Genomic DNA, 19,393 nt, shown 5'->3' on the forward strand with positions numbered 1-19,393 from the left:
ATCTCTGGCTAACAACAGGAAGTGACGAGATTCACCTCTCTGTCTTTACTTCACTGTATAATGATAAAAAAATAAAATAAAAATAAATAAATAAATAAATAAATAAAATAAAATAAATATAAAAAAACATCACATGTGAGCCGGTTTTTAGGATTAATTCAGGGGGATCTGACATAATGTCACTAGATACGCCCTCTGCTGGAGAAAAGCTGTATTTTTTTGTCGACCTAGCTTATAAACAAAGACTTAAATGAAGGATTTAGAATAAAAAAAATAAAACAATAACTTCTTTTTAATAAAAACAAAAATCCAGACTTAAAAATCATCAAACACAAAATCGTTATACTTATGTGAATTGATTTTTTCTCCCACCCCTGAAGCGAGGTAGACCGACCTGCAGCTTACAGAGAGTTTTCCTGAATCCAGACACAGCTGGGTGTTTGTGCACCCTGCAGATTTTATGCTTTTCCACATTCTTCATACTGGCTGAGTCAGGACGTATTCTAGTTTAGTAGATGTTATGAAAAGCGGCTGTGCACTGCAGGTGATCAGGAAGAGAGGAGGAGTTACGCTGTACGGGCGTCTGTGCTGCTGATGATGCGATCAGACAGATCATAGAGTGGTGACACACAATCAGAGGCAGTGTTTGGATTAAAGCAGCTAAAAAAGGACTTCACAGGTAACACTGACTCAAGTGGTGGAGTGAACTCAGCTGATGGTTCAGTTCCTCAACTCTGATGCATCAGCATCTCTGTCTGCACACACACACACACACACATACACACACACCCTCCATGTGTAAAGAGCTAAGCCACCTGTCCAGCCCCCGTGCACCAGACATGAGCTCCAGAGCTGACAGCAGGTCTCACCCTCCATCTGCCACCGGGCAGGACCTTCAGTCCCTCTGCAGAGAGGGACAGGAAGAGGCCAGAGGACTGTGAAGAGTGTGAGCCCCACTCACCAAACTCAGCCGAGGAAGTGCTCTGTCCCTCCTCTTTAAGCCTCTTCTGTCTCCTCTCTAAGCCTCCTCCTCTTCCTCTCTCCTCTCTGAACCTTTTGTCTTCCTCTCATTCATCACAAACAACACTGGCCCCTCTAATCCCCTCTGCACTGCACAGCGCGCTGTAACAGCACCTGTATTCCCACAGAGAATCCATTACATCTCCCCATCCGCTTCTTTATTATCTCTGTACACAAATTCCATCCAGCACATCGTCCATCCAGCCAAATATTCACAGTCTGTATGCTTCCTCCATTTCAGACCGTCACAGGGCTCCTCAGCCAGTCATTGACTCTGAACCTGGATTATCATCGGGGAGACGCTTTGCCGTGTGGGTTGCAGCACACAGAGAGAGAAGAAAAGCTTTAATGCGTCTATCTCTTAAGAAGCCAACAGTGGATGGTATATTTCTTTTTATTTTTCACACCTTCAGGCACAAACAGCCCACACCCCGCTGTTGAGCACCATAAGCGGGATTACATAAGTGTGATAACTAGCAGAGAGGAGGCTGGGGTGGCGAGGGGATATTAGCCGCTCTGGAGACTGGAGGAGGATAAGGCAGGAGATACCCACCACAGCATCTTCTCTGCTTGGTTGGCTTCCCACGACTGGCTCAGTGTCAGCCCACTATCAGCCCTGGGAGGGAAAGATGGGGGAGGCAGGGTGGCTCAGAGGAGAAGGAGGAGGAGGAGGAGGAGGAGGACAGAGTAAGAATAAGACCACAGGCTGATTAGGAGAAGTGACAGAGAGAGGCGGGAGGAGGGGAGGGAGGGAGAGATAGATGGTGGAAAGGTTAGGGGGAGAAAGGGGAGTTGAGAAATGTTCCATCCCTCTGGCCATAGTCCTGACGATGCCAGGATAGAGACGTCAGACCACATCCTGTCTGCCCAGGGAAGAGGAGGAGAGCCGGGATCAAGCAGCAGACAATTAGACTCCGAGCCACAGTCCCTCGTCCAATCCCATCTCTGCCTCCCTTCTTCCATCTTCCTGTTCCTTCTTTCTTTACATCAAACCCCCCATCCCTGGTCCAAGCATCCCCAGAGCTCTCCAGTGTCAGCACTTGATCCTGCTCTGTTTTCACAAGCTTCCCGGAGGCCGATCAAGTGTCCCCACCCAGACTACAGAGGGACCAGATTCAGCGCTGACCTCAGAAGGTCAGTGAGCTGGCTTCCATCAGATGAAACCCTAAACCTTCCATTTGTCTCTTTCTGTCCCCCTGTCTCCCTCTCCTACTCCAGCCAAAGCACTCTACTTGCTTTTGAGCCAATGTCACACAATTATCCTCACTTTTCACAAATCATACACATTTTCACCGCTCTGATGGCCACTGAAGATGCAATTTCTCAGTCATTTCGCTGAGTGCAAGCCAAACCTCCAAGGGTGACCTTTGGAGGTCAGAAAAACAGAATAAATGTGTTTCTCCTTTTTTTCCTCTAAAGCAGGGACTCTGTCTTTACACAGTGCTCTGTTTGAGGGATAATGCTGATGCTAAATGACTGCAGTTGTTAGGTCAGAGCATTAGATGTGATTAAACCACACACATTAATAAAATGATATCCAAAGATTGATGTAGATGACTCACACTTTGCTGTTTTTATCATAAACTGTGTCAAACACCTTCACCCATCCTTCATCTGAAACAGAATCTGACTTTACACCAAGCAGAGAGGTGGATCTGACTATATCATCTTAAAAGAAGTCCTTTAATAAATAACTTCAATATAAGAAAAACATGTTTTAATCATTAATATTTGGAGAAACAAAACAAAATGTGATGAATTATCAAGCACCACTTCCCTTATCATCAGTTCTGGATCATACTGTTACATACTGAAGCTCAGTCCTTTGTGAGTGTCAGCAAACCTACACACCATGTTTGCATGTTTCATCAGCTTTATCACTAATCACTACAGTGTGCTCCTAACAATACCCAACTCCAAACCTTAATCCTTTCAAAACCAGCAGTAAACAGGTAAATATTTTCTCTAGGAATCCACTGTGTGGATTGCATGGAGCTTTCATGGCCTCTGTGGCGCTCCTCAAGTGGGCGCTCAGAGAACTGCACACTGTAAACAATGTTGATGTAAAATAACAGCAAGGTACTGACAGCTTAAATGATTAGTAATTCCCTGACTTAACTAAAGTTATTTTACAGCACAAGCACTTGTATATATATATATATATATATATATATATATATATATATATATATATATATATATATATATATATATATATATATATATATATATATATATTGTGATTAATCGAGTAATCCAAAAAATAATCGGTAGATTAGTCGACTTTAAAAACAATCGTTAGTAGCAGCCCTAATATATATATATATATATATATATATATATATATATATATATATATATATATATATATATATATATATATATATATATATATATATATATATATATATATATATACACGCGGGTCACACAGAGCAGATGAACTGGATAACAAATAACTGGCAGTGTAAGGCAGACAGAGAGCTGCTCTGTAGTTCTTCCCACAAAAGTCACTTATACCTGTGGTTAATCGGGATTAATTCGTCCCAGATTTGTTGAAAATGAAATAATTTCCTCCATCACCTGACGGGTCTACAAATGACTGAGCATGTGATAAATGAAAAGTGATTAATTTGAACAATGTCTTCCCCTCAGGACAAACACAGCAACTTCTTGCTCTGTTTCATAATTCTTTCTCACTCACCGTTTATCTCAGCATCTTTGCCCGTCTCCTTCATGCTGGGTAAACAGTTCTCCAGGTAAACTCCATTGTGGTAGCAGCTATCGCCCTGACTGAGCTGCGGAGGTGGCTCCCAGCACAAACACGGAGTCTGCATGATGCCGCAGGGCCTGTTTGACGTACTGGAGGCCAGACAGTCCTCCAGCCATTGACACAGCATTTGACAGGCCGCCATGCTCGGGTTACGCTTCCCCACCACCAGGAACTCAGTTTTGAAGTCCCCATTACCCTCTGTGTTGGGGGTACCCGCCCGGGGGAGTCCCTTTCTCATTTGGAGGAACTGTTTCCCAGCTTCCAGGAAGGCCACAGGGGCAGAGGTGTCGCACAGCCTCACCACCTCATTAAAGCTCTCCATGCCCAGGTAGGTACGTGTGGTTTCCAGGAAGGAGTCGTACTGGAAGGTGCGGAGCTGAGACGGAATGCAGTCCTCTATTGGTTTGGTCACCTTGATGAAGATGGTGTAGCGCCGTGGATCAGGGTTCTGCAAGGTCCAAGAACAGGGTGTGGAGGGGAACACCGACGAGGACAGGAAGAAGCCGAAAAAGCGGCTCTGGACTAAAGTGGAACAGGAGTCTGACTCAGGACCTGAGGGGGCCGCCTGGCATGGGCCCTCCATCAGCAGCAGAGGGACGATGGACAAGAGGAGCACAGGGAGAGGCCACCTCGCTCGGCCAGGAACCCAATCTATGCTCATCATGGTTCCAAGATGTACAGGAGAAGCTGATTGCCAGTTTCTGGATTCAGAGGACTCCACTTCCAGCTGAGCAGGGCAGAGGAAGAAGAGAAGAGGGAGGAGGGGGGAGAGAAGGATGTGGTGCAGGAGGAGGGGGAAGAAGGTCACTCTCAAAGATCCAGCAATCGGCCCATGGCTGCGTCAGTCGACCCCGAGATTCACACCAACCTGTGAAATGGAAGAGACAAGATATGAATTAGGCTTTGAATCTTATCAGACAGCAGAATGGGATTACACAGATTCTATTTATCTGCGGAATGAGAAATCTCTATCAGCCACTGTTTACTGATTGCACTAAAATGAAAGCGACTGCAGCAACTGGAGCCCTGGAGAAGAAAAACAAGCTGAATAGGAGCAGACTGCAGGAGACGGGAAGTGGTTTAGTTAAGCTTTTCTTCATTATGTGAGTTCACAATGGTCTCTCCCAGAGAGACAAATGCTTTCCTCATGCCTGCTTCCATATTTCATCTGTCAGCCCATTAATTTGTCCAATTAAGGGACTATTAATTACAAAAAAGCAGCACCTGCAGTCATTCATTACACCACTTCAAGGATGAGCCACAGACAGCAATGTCACCATCAACGCTCCTCTTTGTGTTTTCGTTTATCAAACCTGAACAATCAGAAGTTTTTCTGCACAAGATATGACAGAACTTTATCTGACTTCTTATTTTCTTTATGAAGTCTTCCAAACTAAGTGCTGACATCTTAGTTGATCCAGAAACAGAGTCTTCAGCTTCACTAGTTTTTCTAAAAGCTGACACAAACAGCGAACACCTTTTTACGGTTTTACAGGCACAAACAGGTCCACCTTTGGCTTCCCATGTGATGATAACCTGGATGACAGCTACAATTGTAGACCTGTCCAGTCTCCTCTTACAGACTTCATATGTGGGGAACCTGGCCTCAGGTGGCCTCAGAGTGGGATGAAGTCAAAAACAGGTCGTCACAGCCCGATGAAGAAAGATGGAAGAGACTGATAAACTCACTGTGGACCGAGTTAAGGTGGTTCAAAAAGAGCTCTACACATCAGTGTGCCTTGATTTCAATACACTGTAACAACTGTTTGGTCGGTTACTTCCGCCAACCACCCCACAGGACCCATATGAAGCTGCTGGCTCCTTTCAAATAGCTTCCAGAGACATCTGAATTCAGTTCCTGCTTAAACTAAACTGCAAAGACTGTTCTGCAACAGTGCAGCCATGTGAACAACTGGCAAGGCAAAGAAATCAATAAATCTTGTTGAAGCATTTTATGTTGTGTTCATGTAATGATTGACAAGATTAAATAACACAGCAGTACAAAGGGATCCATTGTTTCTAGAGATGGGCAATGATTTTTCAATATTCCAATAGTCACTAACGTAAAAAAAAAAAAAAAAAAAAAAAAATCAAATTGCTCATGTGATGATGGCTTTGTCTTGTCTGCAGCAGATCACAGTTTTTTTGCTGGATGCCAGAGCTGGTATGTCTCATAATTCACATTAAAAAAAGTAATAATTAATAAAAAATAACAGGTTGAGCGGGACAGGAAGTTGTGCATGGAAACCATCTAAAATGCTCCCGAAAAAGTGTGTCCAAATAAGATGAAATTTAGGCTGACTAGGGAAACAAAATGACAAGAGCCAGACCAGGAGTCAAGTTGGAGGATTTACAACCAAAACAAGAACAGGGAGAGGATCAGAAATGGATTGGGAAGAGCAGAAAGTCCTTCAGAAAAATGAATGACAATGAGGTACAGTGCAAACTCTGCAGGTTAGTCTACCATATCACAAGGCAAAACAGAAAAGACCTTCCAGTGGTTCACCAAAAACTGACATGGTTTATAATCTGTTCAGAAATGCTTAGTTTGTTCCTTTTACTGTCATTCTGTCCATTGCTATCTCGCTCTCTATTTTTTCATTGTTTGAGTTTCACCAATGACCGTTTCCACACACTTCGTTGTAGCATGCTAAGCTAACTTTAACACAGGCTCTCCACCACATTGACTTTCTATACTGAACAAACTTCAGGAAGTAAACTTTCATCAAGCTGTGCATCTAGTCTCATCAACAACTAAACTAGTTCATTCAAAAAGCCGCTCCATTAAATTTTTTCATCCAATGCACTACACACCTGTTTGCCTTCAGAAACTGTTCCCTGACACCTCCAATCGCTGTTATAAATGTGTTATACAGAAAGGTACATTTATTCACTTGTTTTGGTCATGTGACCACTTTCAATCTTTCTGGACAGGGGTTCTCTCTGTAATCTAGCAGGTCACTGGCAAACAGTTTTCTGACTCCTTCTTTCTGCTCCAGACAATTCTTCAGTCTCAGACAACACATCTCTGTTGATTATTCTTTTGTTTCTGGCTAAAAAAATGTATTTTGCTGCAGTGGTCTACCCCCCAGGCCCCTACAGTCAACATGTAGATCTCACAGATATCTGCTCTTATTCCTCTTGAGAAGTTGACCTTAATCAGAAACCAGATGAGTTCTTGAGGATTTTGGAACCACTGCATTCTTTCTTGCAGAAGAAGTAACTTGAATCTGTATCTGGAGGACAAGGACTGTGTGCTCTTTCATTTATCTCTTCTGTGTGCTTTTTCATTAGCTGTCTTCTGCCATCTTTTCATTTTTATCCTCTTTCTCATCTCCCTATTTTTCTTGTGTATATGTACAGCATTGTGTGCTCTGTTAGTTTGGGCTGGGAATTTTTGTTTGTTTGTTCTGTTTTTTTTTATTTTTTTTTATTTTTTATTTTTTCAATGTTTGTGCATTTAAAATTGAAAAATCAATAAAAAAGAAATAAAATCCATTTTAATTTTTTAATTTAACATATTTATTTTTCAATATATAACCCTGTAATGTAGTGTTCATGTCCAGCATGGAAAATCACCTACTCGTCCACTCCCTCACAGTCACAAAGACGCATTTAGGTTCCTAAACACGGTACCTTTTGATTTTACCTGAATCGGTACCTATAAAAGTACCTAATTTGGTGCCCATCTCTACTTTTGACAGGAGCTCATATTTACTTTTGTCATGTAATCCTTTAGAACTTTAAAGGCTCTGTAAGGACTTCCTGTTCAGCAGTGATTGCAGTGACACCTCAGCCCAGAATTAGCACGAATACTGTTTCCCAGGAGGGCCATCACCCACTGTTGAGAGGATGTGTCTCTTACCAAGGCGTGCCTTTGTTTTGGAGAGCAGAACTTTTTTAACTCTACTTTTCTTTAAGACAACTTTTCCCATGATGCAAAGTGACAAGGTAAGGTGTTTATTTGAAGTTTGAAAGGTGACAACGATCAAACGTTGTAAACTCAGTTTGTAGTTTAGTGTCCAGAAGGTAAGCAGACTGATAATCTGTCCCAACCACAGATACTGAGGAACAGCATTTATCTAAGTCAGTTTGAGGTTTATGATCTCACATTGATTCACAGGTTAGAAACTGGCAAATACACTTTAAGATGACATATGAAGTCCTCATAGAGCCTAAATGAATAAAAAACTATCAGTGTCATGAGTCCTTAGATTTTCTTGCATCTGTTTTGTTGATGGCATGCTTCACTTTAGAAAAATACATGTTACTAGGTTCCAGTCTACCAAAGGTCCACTGTGTAAGATGCAGTTTACAAAAACAGCTCATATTCTCGTTCTTTCTTGACATTCTGGGTAAAACGTCTCTGTAATTTCTCTGGAACTGTCCCTCATGAGATGTTGCTGCTCTGTGTGATGTGATGCCTTTAACAGAAACACAAATGACTTTTGTGGAAATGGTTCCAGGGCTAAAATACAAACACGCTGTCATAATTTCTGTGCATAAGAGCGGAAGCGTCTGAATGACAGCACAAAGGAGCTGAATCATCGTCACTGTACACCACATGCTTTTATAATCTGACTGATGATGGCGAGTGAACCAGACTGGAATAGAATGAGCTTCAGTTTGTCTGACGCCTCACAAAAACCAAACCAGGTCTACTTTTAGATTCCTAGTGCTGTCAATATGTGTAAAGCTACTCTGTCAATGACTTTGGGCTGAGAGCAGGTGATCCACATGGACCCCGAATGGTTAAAAACAGACTTTAGTTACATGACAGAGCATATGGTATGAGTGGCTGGGCCACGGGTTTGATAATTCCCAAAAGCTGCACATTTTTAGCAAGTCCAGACAAGATTCCAAAGATTTAGATCAAATTTAGGGGAAAACATAATATGAATGATGCCATTCTCTGTTACTTGTGGTTAAAAGTGAGTATGGAGCAGGTATGGATCTCTCTAAAAAGGGAAATTCTCTCCTGCATGTGTGTGAATGGGGCTCAGGAGGCTGCTGAACTCACAACCTAAATAAAGCTGGGTAAATATACATTGTGGACCAGGTTTTGTGCAGACTGTGGACTCCCAGCTGTGATGCTCTGTGCTCAGAATGGAGCTGTGAGTAAACCATAGAGCATCAACACACTGGAGGTAAAGCAACAGAGACATGTTTTGAACTCACTTAAAGCCTGGCACTAAAAGACGTCCAAAATCTGAACAGATGTGGAAAATTATAGAGAGCTTATTTACGATGACGAATCATGTCAAACCGTTCACTGCACACAAACACGTCCCGTTCATTTCCTGTCAGAGATCACACTCTTTCAAGACACTTCATTTATATCAACACAATGATTTATAAAATGTAAATGAAGTGAAATGTGTAAAATAAGTTTGTCTCTAGGATCCTGGATATGTAAAGTCTTCATAAAGGAGATCAACACCATTTAGTTAGAACCTGGAAACAGAAACTGCCCTGAAATAATTTGCTGTTAGGCGTGACTTGAGGCTAAACACAGGTGTGATGTGAATTTTGGTGAGCCTGGCTCTTCACCCTCTGAGCACTCTGCCCCCCAGGAAAAGCTTCCTGGACACCACCAAAATCCTGGAGACCACCCCACCTGCCACCAGGACCACTGAATGGGGGAGGTGATGGAACAGCCTCAGCAGCCAGACGACTCAACGGAGGAAGAGAGGCGTCACCCCTGATGAGCACCTCGCGACCGGCCACGACCAACCCTTGGCTCTCTGAGCTCACCCCCACGCTCCTTCACGGTGCCTCAGGTCAGCTGATCTGCTGCTACTTAAGGTACTGAGTTCAAAGCGTAAGCTCAGAGGGGACATAGCTTTTTCAGTCGCCACACCTAAATTTAGGAACGAGCTCCCCTTCACTGTCTGCTTTGAAAAAAAAGTCTTAAAACCCATTCTGATTCTTTGGCTTTTAACCCAGCTGCAGACTCTGCTCATGTTTTAGAGTTTTATGGTTTGTTTTAGTGTTTTATGGTTTGTTTTATTGTTTTAAATTGTTTTGAACTTTTAAGACCCAGTGTCCACAAATGTGGACATTACATTTCTGCCTCTCAGACCCATGATACTATATTTTTTTTAAACTTTGACCAATTAGCCACATTTAGGGATACTGCCTCCATCATCTTTTGGTGAAATCACAACATTACACCAATTTTAGTGGAAAAAAACAACATATTTAAGTACAATTACACTACTAACAAACACCTAATAAAGAACTCATAATACAAATAATCAAACTTCCCATACAAAGACCAAGTTTAGTTATTATACTTATTAGATGTTACTTATTCAAAATAGCAAGGAGAATTAAAAAATGCACATCAGACAAAAGCTCGGGTCTTAAGAGGTCAAGAAAAAAAAAATCATTATTATTTCAGTACCTGCACTGTTGTTCTATTGATTTATTTGTTTTATTTACTTATTTATTTCTGCATAACCTTTTATGTACAGCACTTTATCTCAGCTGTGTTTTTTTTCCAAGTGCTTCATAATAAAAGCAGAGTTAGTTGAGTTGAGTTAGTTGAGTTGAGTTGGTTGAGTTGAGTTAGTTGAGTTGAGTCGAGTCAAGTCAAGTGAGTTGAGTCGAGTTAGTTGAGTCGAGTCGAGTCAAGTCGAGTTGAGCGAGTCGAGTGAGTTGAGTCGAGTTAGTTGAGTCAAGTCAAGTCGAGTTGATCGAGTCGAGTTAGTTGAGTCGAGTCGAGTCGAGTCGAGTCGAGTGAGTTGAGTCGAGTCAAGTCAAGTCGAGTGAGTCGAGTAGAGTTAGTTGAGTCGAGTCGAGTCAAGTCAAGTCAAGTCGAGTTGAGCGAGTCGAGTCAGTTGAGTCGAGTCGAGTCGAGTCAAGTTGAGTTGAGATAGGTTGAGAAAAGGCCTCACAGTGGAGAGGACCTGCGCTCACCTGTGCCCACCACTGGAGGGACGTGATATGAAAATGGCCAAACAATCAGACATGACGAAGAAGAACAGAATTTCATGGGCTTCTTATTCCAAGCTGCCACTCCTGTTCATCTCCTCTCCTCAGCGTCTGACTGTGACGTGGTGAAGAGGACTCCTTGTGGGAACACTTGTGTAGCTGCCACAAATTAACAATCTGGTCCCTTTTTTTTTTTTTTTGTTTTGATGTTTGAGTTCATAAAGACAGTGTGGTCTGGGTTCCCCCCAAAGACAGGATATCAGATCATAAAATCTGAACATGTTCAATATTTGTGATTTCAGATCATTGATCACTGCCTGAGCAGTAGGGCTAGGTATTGACAAGAATGTCTCCATTCCATTTTGATTTCAATTCTTTAGGTTGCGATTCGATATCGATTTGATTGGATGTTGATCTAAATGCTTTGATTTTGGATTTTCATGCCCATGTGAACATACGGGGTATGTCATCTCATGTTCTAGAGCAATGAAACACCCCATATTTTAAAGCTGGAGGAGCTGGCTTTACGCTGTTGCTGCTTTGGAAGCCATTTTGTTGTTGTGTGGTCTTGTGCTGCTCCTCGTCCATACAGGAAATGAATCGATAAAGAGGATTTGCTGAATATTTATTGAAATAGGCAAGGAAATATTGCGATGCATGGGTTAATCGATATTTTACCTGCCTCTACCGAGTTGAATAAATAAAATGAGTCTAAATAACCTTTAAAAATGCCAAAACACCAGGCGAGAAGTGTGAATCCAGCCAAAAATGTCCTGACTGTCTTGTTTTTCTCTCACTAATTAATGTCTGTGTGGTTATATTTTGCAAATTCCACAGTTTGATACTGGGAACCACACATGGTGACATGGTCTAGCTGTGCCACATTAATATTGTCAACAGCCATGACAGCAGGCTGGAGCAAAGAGTGTAAAATATGCAGAGAGCATGAAGTGAACTGTTCAGAGCTAATTCAAAGTGTCAAAGCAGAAAAACGGCTGGTGTTCTTCTTAAAGGAACATTTAGAGCCATAAAGAGCGCTCTCTGGAATTGCTCACGTCCTGTGGAGTCAATCCCCTGGGGAGGAAATAAAATGTGCCTTACATCAATAGACGCTCCCTTTGTGTGGCTAAAATAACCTTGGATCAATTCAGGGGGCTCATTTCTCTGAACCCTGAGCTGTGGCCCCCTGAATGTGATATCACTTACAGCCAAAAGGCTTTTCTTCAGGCACACTGATTGATCTTGTCTCATCTTATCTCAGCTGGCCTCATGTCTCATTCTTCCTCATCCCATTTCACCCCGCCTTGGCCTGGCAGCTCCCTAAGTTCCCCTCTCACCGAAATGCATCCTGGGAAAACTATCTAGAGCTCCTTTAGCAGACAGGTCTGACACTAATGAAATGAACAGAGCTTTAACGGAGGATAAAGAGCTGTTCTTTATTGACAGCTCCGCCTCGTTCATCTCCACGCTCCCCTCACATTCACCTCCTCCTCCTCCTCCTCCTCCTCCCTGCCACCAGGGAGTCTGATCACCCAACATGCAATGCTCTATCCCAGCTTCCTGTTCATGTCAAGCCTTCCCACCTACCTACCGCCAAGCCCAAACACTCAGAGATCCCCGGGCTCCTGTATTGATCCCCCTCTACGAGGAGCAAACAGATGGAGAGCAGCTATTAACTGACTTTCACCTGCTCTGCAGCTGAGGAGAACGAGACGTGGCAGTGAAAGGAGAGATCTGAGCCTGAGTGACACAGTGGCAGTCTGCAGGAAGAAATCTGACCTGAGCAGTGAATGTGATGTTCCCATTTAATCAATGTGAGTCTTCAAACCTCTGCTGTTCCACACTGTGTTTGAGATTCTGAGAGGCCTGCAGGGTGCCCGCTTCTCACCAGTCAGAATAACTCTGAGCATGAGTGAGCCAGAGGTTTTCCTTTAAACAGCACTGTTCCATTACCCTTTTTTTAAGTCTGACCAACCCTTTTGTTGGGCAACTCAACAATATTTCTTATCAAGCGCTGCACCGAGCCTCTGGCATTATCCTGATGAACCTACCTGTAAAGATGTTGAGCATGCACCTCGCATGCAGCATATATATATATATATATATATATATATATATATATATATATATATATATATATATGCGCACAGAGCTACCTCTCTTTTTCATAATTAAAACATGTTGTAAGGCAATGTTTTTGTTTCTGTTATAGAACAATTTCCCTTCAAGCAGAAAAGGAACAATTTAATAAATGTATGGTTTGTAAAGATACTTTGTCCTCTTTGCGTATCTTTGGGTATTTTTGCAGTATCTTCAAGAGGCCGTAATATGGTCACCCTTGATGTAAGACATCTTTTATAACAACAATTTCTCTAATTTCATTTCCCTCACAGGCCCAGCTCTGTATATAGACTAAACTCTCTGAGGAATGTTTCCAGTACCTTGTTGAATCTATGCCACCAAGGATTGTGGGGATTGCTATTCTTCTCGTTTGAGAGTGGAAGACATCTCACTTGCCATTTGTTGATCTGTGAGTGACGGCTGATCTTGGTCATGAAGAGTAAATTGCTCTACAGGTCAGCGGCACTGTCTGCTGCTGTGAATGGAATCTGACTTTTGAAAGTCTGGACTTCAGATATGAGTGGGTCCTACTTTTTCAGAAATGTTTAAAAAAAAAAAAATCTTGCGTTCAGCTCAAACTGTTATGGCTCAACAAAGTTGACAGCAGACGTTCAAACCGTCTTTCCTGTATGTTTGTGCTCATTCATATTCAGAGCGAGGGAGTTCCTGGCTGTGTGAAAATGTTAGTATTCTGTAACCGTGGAATTATTCATTCCTTTCAGCCTGTGGCTGGAACAGCAAGCAATTAAAAGAACAAAGGTGTTGCATTAGCCAGCAGCCTAGAAGCAAGAATCCATGTAAACATGCCCAACAGGCTCTCTCTGTGAGCGAGTCAGAACAATGGTCCAATCACAGAACAGCAACAGTCCCTCAGACTCCATGTTGGGGAAGAGGGAGGCAGAGACAAAGAGAGCACTGATGAGGAAATGATAGAGTTGCACGGAGCGTCACTTCTCACAGGAGCAGCGTGGGGATTACAGGCTGATTAGCGGGGACCTGCGGCCTCACGTCGCCGCATCCGCTACAAGGCAAACGCCACAGGGCTGCAGACAGATGGCTCCCTTTGCTCCGAGTTACAAATTGGGTGAATTGTACCTCAGTGTCACTGACTGTTTTTACTCCCCTGCTAACGTAATTGATGGGACATCAATTAGTTTGTGGCGTCTGGTCATGGATATTACGTTCATGCATGCGCAGGAGAGGGAAGAGGAGCAGGAATGTGATAGAGACAGAGGAGGGAGCCATGCAGTGAGGTCAGGCTGATAAGATTAGGTTTCTGTGTTGTTGATCAGTTATACAGTAACAACAACAATTAACAAGGAACACTAAACAATTAAAGCTCTTTGTTTCTTTGTCTCAGTCAGAGATTTGTGTCTAAAGTGTGACAGTTCTTCCCTTGGATTTAATTCATGACAATGAATTTTAAAGGTTGTCCTGGACACATGCAGACATACAACAACTGTACAAACAGCATGTTTAGAACAATATAAAACAGCTTTGGGCTTTTGGTTAATAAACTGCTTTTAGGTTTTGTTTTGTTATTTTTGATCCTGAGAAGTAAAAAAAAACACAAAAAAGGAAATATATATTTATATATGTAAGTCTAAGGTTTCCCTTCCACCACTGAAATGTTCACAACAATTAACATGAGGTCTGAAACCATCTGCCAAACCATCTTTCTTTACCAACCACACAATCAAGGAGCACATTTATAACCTTCATCTTCAAGGTTTATGGCTATTTGAGTTACATTAAAGACAAAGGGAGATTTTTTGATGTTGCATTAATTCAGATGATCTCACTGAATTAAATCAGAGCTGTATTTCTGAGATGAAACTGCTTTTCCCACTGTTCCAAGAAGAACAAACATAAATGTGTTTTCAAAGTTAGTCTGGATACAAATGTTGTTTTAAACACCCTCACTTTGTGTAAATAAAATAAACGAATAAACTTCATCAGTACACAGAGTGATGAGGTCATGTATTTATTTGTTGCTTGTTCCAATCACCAATTTTAACTGAATCATGACTGAACATTGTTCACATGCACACAATATGACTCTTCAGTCCTTAAAGAGTGGTAAAGTCATCACATGCTGACATAAACACGAAACCCTGTTGACTCCTTTAGCTTGCAGAGCTTCAGTTTTAAGGTTTCTCAATCTAAAACAACACCAAACTTTGAGGATCTTTGACAGTTTTTTTAATGTCATATTGTCTTACTTTTCATGACTAATAAATAAATAATTAAAGAAAATTCATTATTTTTCTTCCACCGGTGTTTTAAGAATTTTTCTAAGGTTCCCCTGCTCCACAAACTCCCATCCCTCTGATTGGCCAGCCCTCTGGGGGACCTGTCAGTGGCAGGGCTATGTGCAGACCTTGGTGTTTGAGGCCCTGCTCCTCCAATGTGGCAAGAACTAATGAAAAGATTCACATGTGACCTCATCATTTCAGGAAGTCTTATGAAGGTCTGGTGCTCTATTTTTATTCTATTTTGTTTTTTTAAGTATGTACTAGTTTACAGTCAGATTCAGAGATTTCTCCAACATATAAATCTATAGAGGTTTAAAAATCTGCACACCCTCAGTCTGAACATCCAACATTGGTACTTTAGATCTATGTTTATGATATAGGAGAGAAGAATATCCACTCTTCAAACAAAATCTCTGTACCTTTTTAATCCTCTCCAGTATCAGGCAGGATGACACATGTCTAAAGAAATGATCTACAGGAAACAAAAAGGTTGATTACTGACCTCTCACTGACAGATGTTACCAGCAGAGCTCTAAACAGAAACATTTCGGGGGCGGGAGGAATATCAACTCTGCTATTTTCATCAAAAATTTGACCTGAACACAGACGTTCTGACTCAGCACAAAGACGTAATCACCGCTAACGTCATTTCACGACCTGAGTAATGAAGAGCTGAGTGAGACAATTTCAAATGAAGTCAAAAGATCCTCACACCCAGAAATGACACACTCTTACCTAAACGCACAGTTTTGTTTGTTTCTCTGATGCTAAGCTGACAGATTTTAAGATCACTGTTGGATAAAGACTCTGGCTTCAGATGAGGTGTCCGGTGTTGGTCCAAAGCATTCGTTTGCATGATTGAATCATAACTCAGAACGTTTTCACATCCATCTTTGCAAGCCAGCTCAGATTAATCTGCACAAAGATGACACTCAGTGATAAAATCAAACACCCAAACTGTTTCCACACAGCTCATGTCTCCACTTCCTCCTCTCCCTCAACACATGAATGAATCCCCAGACTGGCTCTAAGCAAAGAGGTTAATGGAGAAAATGAGAGGAGGAAACATGACGGGGCTTCTTTTCGACAAACTGCTGCTATGTCTGTACAGCTGCACCCTGATGGCTGCAACAACACAACCTGCGACATCTTGCAAGGCTCCTAAATTAAACAGATAATCATCTGTCTGTGCTGATGAATGTGTTTACTGTGCTAAATGTCAAAGCCTCTCTAATAAGCAGAGGGAAGACATCACACACACACACACACACACACACACACACACACACACACACACACACACACACACACACACACACACACACACACACACACACACACACACACACACACACACAGAGAAAGAGAGAGTTGCTCACCATTATTCAAACACACATTTCATTACAGCTCCCAGAGAGCTCCACGGGAAGTCTCACACTGAACGTGGGGAATGTTTAATTGATGAGAACTGACTTGGAGTTAAAATTATTTAGTGGATTAAAAGAGAGAATGCAGATTGCTTAATGTCAAATGAAAGATTTGTCCTCATATATCTCCTCCACAGCTCTTGATTTGTGGAAAGAGCGTTGGAGCTGTGTGTATATGCGTGTGTGTGTTTGTGTGAAGACAGAAATAATACCACCATTGTGTGGGAGGAATTTACTTTATAGTCCAAAAATCTGCGACGCAACCTGTCTGGTTGTGCATTAAGGAGGCAATATCCCAACTGAACCAACATTGGCCTGGCTTCCCACCATGCAGGGATGGTTAACGTGCTGTTCCACAGGCCTGTCTGTTGTAGCTACAGGAGGAGACTCTTACAGTTGTAACTTTTAGAGTTCAGTCATTTTCTTTGGAGTAATTGCTCATATATCAGCCCAGCTTACAGGACACAGTGCCTCTAGAGGCTGCCAAGTTTTTTTACAGCCCGGCACATAAAAATGGAAATGAATGAATTTTGAAAACCCTTACACATTAACTCAAGCCAATTCTGACCATTACTGCAACTCATTTCTGTCATTTACGCAAAGGAGAACAAAACAGACACAAACCAGGCTGAGGCATTGATGGCAGCCATGTTTCCACTATGACGTCACCTGTTACAAGTAGCAGTAGCAGCAGTTTGTTAGCGTGAGTCTTATAAAGCCTGGCTCACACTACAGGATTTTGAAAATCTTATAAGATTCTGAAATCTCACACATAAGGAGAATCTTCACAGATCATCTTCTCTTAAATCTTAAGCACACTCTAACAACAAGATCTGAAAACACTGACCAGCACACACTACAGGATTTCACCAAGATTATTTGACCAGAGAGAGTGATGCACCACATGTGCTCAGTTGTTTGATCTGAGGTTTTTAGCGCACTGGTGGGACAGGAGGAGAGAGAAGTGGAGCTGTCTGCAGCGGTGCCTTTCATCCATTACGCACACGCAGAGGGACAGAGGTGAAACTGTTGCTGTATCAGCCAATGATGGCATGATCTCACACCCATCACTGATAAAACAACAGTTTGCTACTGTAAGAAAATGGCGTGATTATGTGTTATTTTTAAAGGCATTATTGAACTGGCTCGAGTGGGCCAGTGGAGCGCGCAGTCAGCTGACCCGGAGCCTTTCAGTTTCACTTTGAGTCTGCGTTGTCTGTTGTCCGGTCTCTTGTAAGGGGGATCTCTCTCTCTCTCTCTCTCTCTCTCTCTCTCTCTCTCTCTCTCTGAGAATGAATGTTGTAATCATCCAGATAAATATCAAACATGTTTGAAAATTATCGTGGGGGCTCCGACGAGTCTGTGAGACGATCATGGGGCTAAAGATTTATCTGTCAACCGCTCACACTAGAAGATAATCTTGTCCGAACGTCGGGGCCAATTTTAGTCCCCGACCAGATTTCTTCCCTGAATGTCAGGAGGAGTGAATCTGGGTTAAATCGGGCCGAGAATCTTGTAGTGTGAGCCAGACTTTACCAGGAACACCAGTCTGTTTAACTTCATTCATTAACATATTTAGGGGCTGTTTACATGACAATTGTTTTCGGATGAAACGTGAAGGTGTTGTCACATTTCAGCCTCTTGTTTACATGGAAACAGCAATGCAGCCAACCTAAAATAACTACTGGGGTTTTCTGAACCGCCGGGGCCACGGGCTTGTAAACAGCAAGCTTGAGTTTTCTGAGAAAACACTGACAACACACACCGTGTTACACATTACACTATCATTGTGGACAACAACAAACCCGACAACAACAGAAACAATGGTGGAACACTAAATCTGCTGACTGCCTTTGGATAAAATGTGCAACTGTTGCACCACACAGCAATCAACAAAGTAATATTCAGTATATGCTTCAGATGATCAGCCCATCTCTACTTCACCTACAGTTATATTGCCATCTACAGGCCTGGCATGCAAACTACAGCACTTTCAGTCCCTCAGCGTTTCTGTGTAAATGCAGATTTTTTTCTCTGCATTTTTTCACATTTTCTGGTGAAACGTTGTGGTGCAAACAGGGCCTTAGTCTGTCACTACTTCCTGTTTCATTGTGTCAATCCGTGTCTCTTGTGTTTTCCACTTCCTGTTGGGTTCCCCCCTCACTGCTGATCACCAGACCCTCCCTGATGTGTTTCCCGTGTGTCTTGTCTGTGCTCTCCCTGTTGGTGTTTAAACCCAGGTGTTCCCTGTCAGGTCAGCACGAGTGTCTACTTTGATTTTTCTGCCTATTTTACACTCCGTCCCTCATGTTTGACCTGGTTGTAGTTATCTACCTGCTGGATTTGTACATCTGCCTGTGATTTTTTGATTTCCTGTGTACCAAACTTCATTTTGGAATGAACTGCTCTACTTTTGTATTTTACCAAGCTCTTATGTCTCGAGTCCTTTGATGCTCATAACTGGTTAATTTCAAAGCCGATTTGACTGACAGATTAGCAACCTATAGCTGTCTACAAAGAGGCCCTTTCCAGGCCCTTTCCAGGCCTGGCCCCTTTCAATTTACCTCAGGTTTTTTATCAGCACTTCTTAATTTTAATTTGATTTAATTACTTGATGTTTCATGGATTGATTTTATTTTGCCGTCTTGTGATCTTATTTCATTTTATTTTATTTTACCTGTAAAGCACTCTGAATTGCCCTGTGTACGTCCTGTGCTGTACAAATAAACTTGCCTGGACAGCATGTAAGCTGGAAGCCAATAGCCAGCTCAGTAAGCTAAAGCTGCGTTTCCACCAAGCAGTCTGGTTGGGTTCAGTACAGTTTGGCATGGTTTGGTACAGTTAAGCCTGATGCCGTTTGC

General features: G+C 42.2%; 1 protein-coding gene across 12 annotated transcripts in view; it reads right to left on the reverse strand.

Moving 5' to 3' along the window:
- Positions 1-19,393, reverse strand: part of adgrb1a (adhesion G protein-coupled receptor B1a) — a 224,402-nt gene that overhangs the window by 157,133 nt on the left and 47,876 nt on the right. For all 12 annotated transcript variants that reach the window (XM_074684037.1, XM_074684032.1, XM_074684031.1 and 9 more), the window contains one exon: positions 3,725-4,661. In XM_074684037.1, the coding sequence (XP_074540138.1) occupies positions 3,725-4,457 (733 nt within the window). In that variant the 5' untranslated portion in view covers positions 4,458-4,661. The remainder of the gene's footprint in view (positions 1-3,724; positions 4,662-19,393) is intronic.

The sequence above is a fragment of the Halichoeres trimaculatus genome, unplaced genomic scaffold (genome assembly GCF_033239565.1).
Source record: "Halichoeres trimaculatus isolate MK-OKI-2021-1 unplaced genomic scaffold, fHalTri1.1 fHalTri1_scaffold_12, whole genome shotgun sequence".
Classification (NCBI taxonomy): Eukaryota; Metazoa; Chordata; class Actinopteri; order Labriformes; family Labridae; genus Halichoeres; species Halichoeres trimaculatus.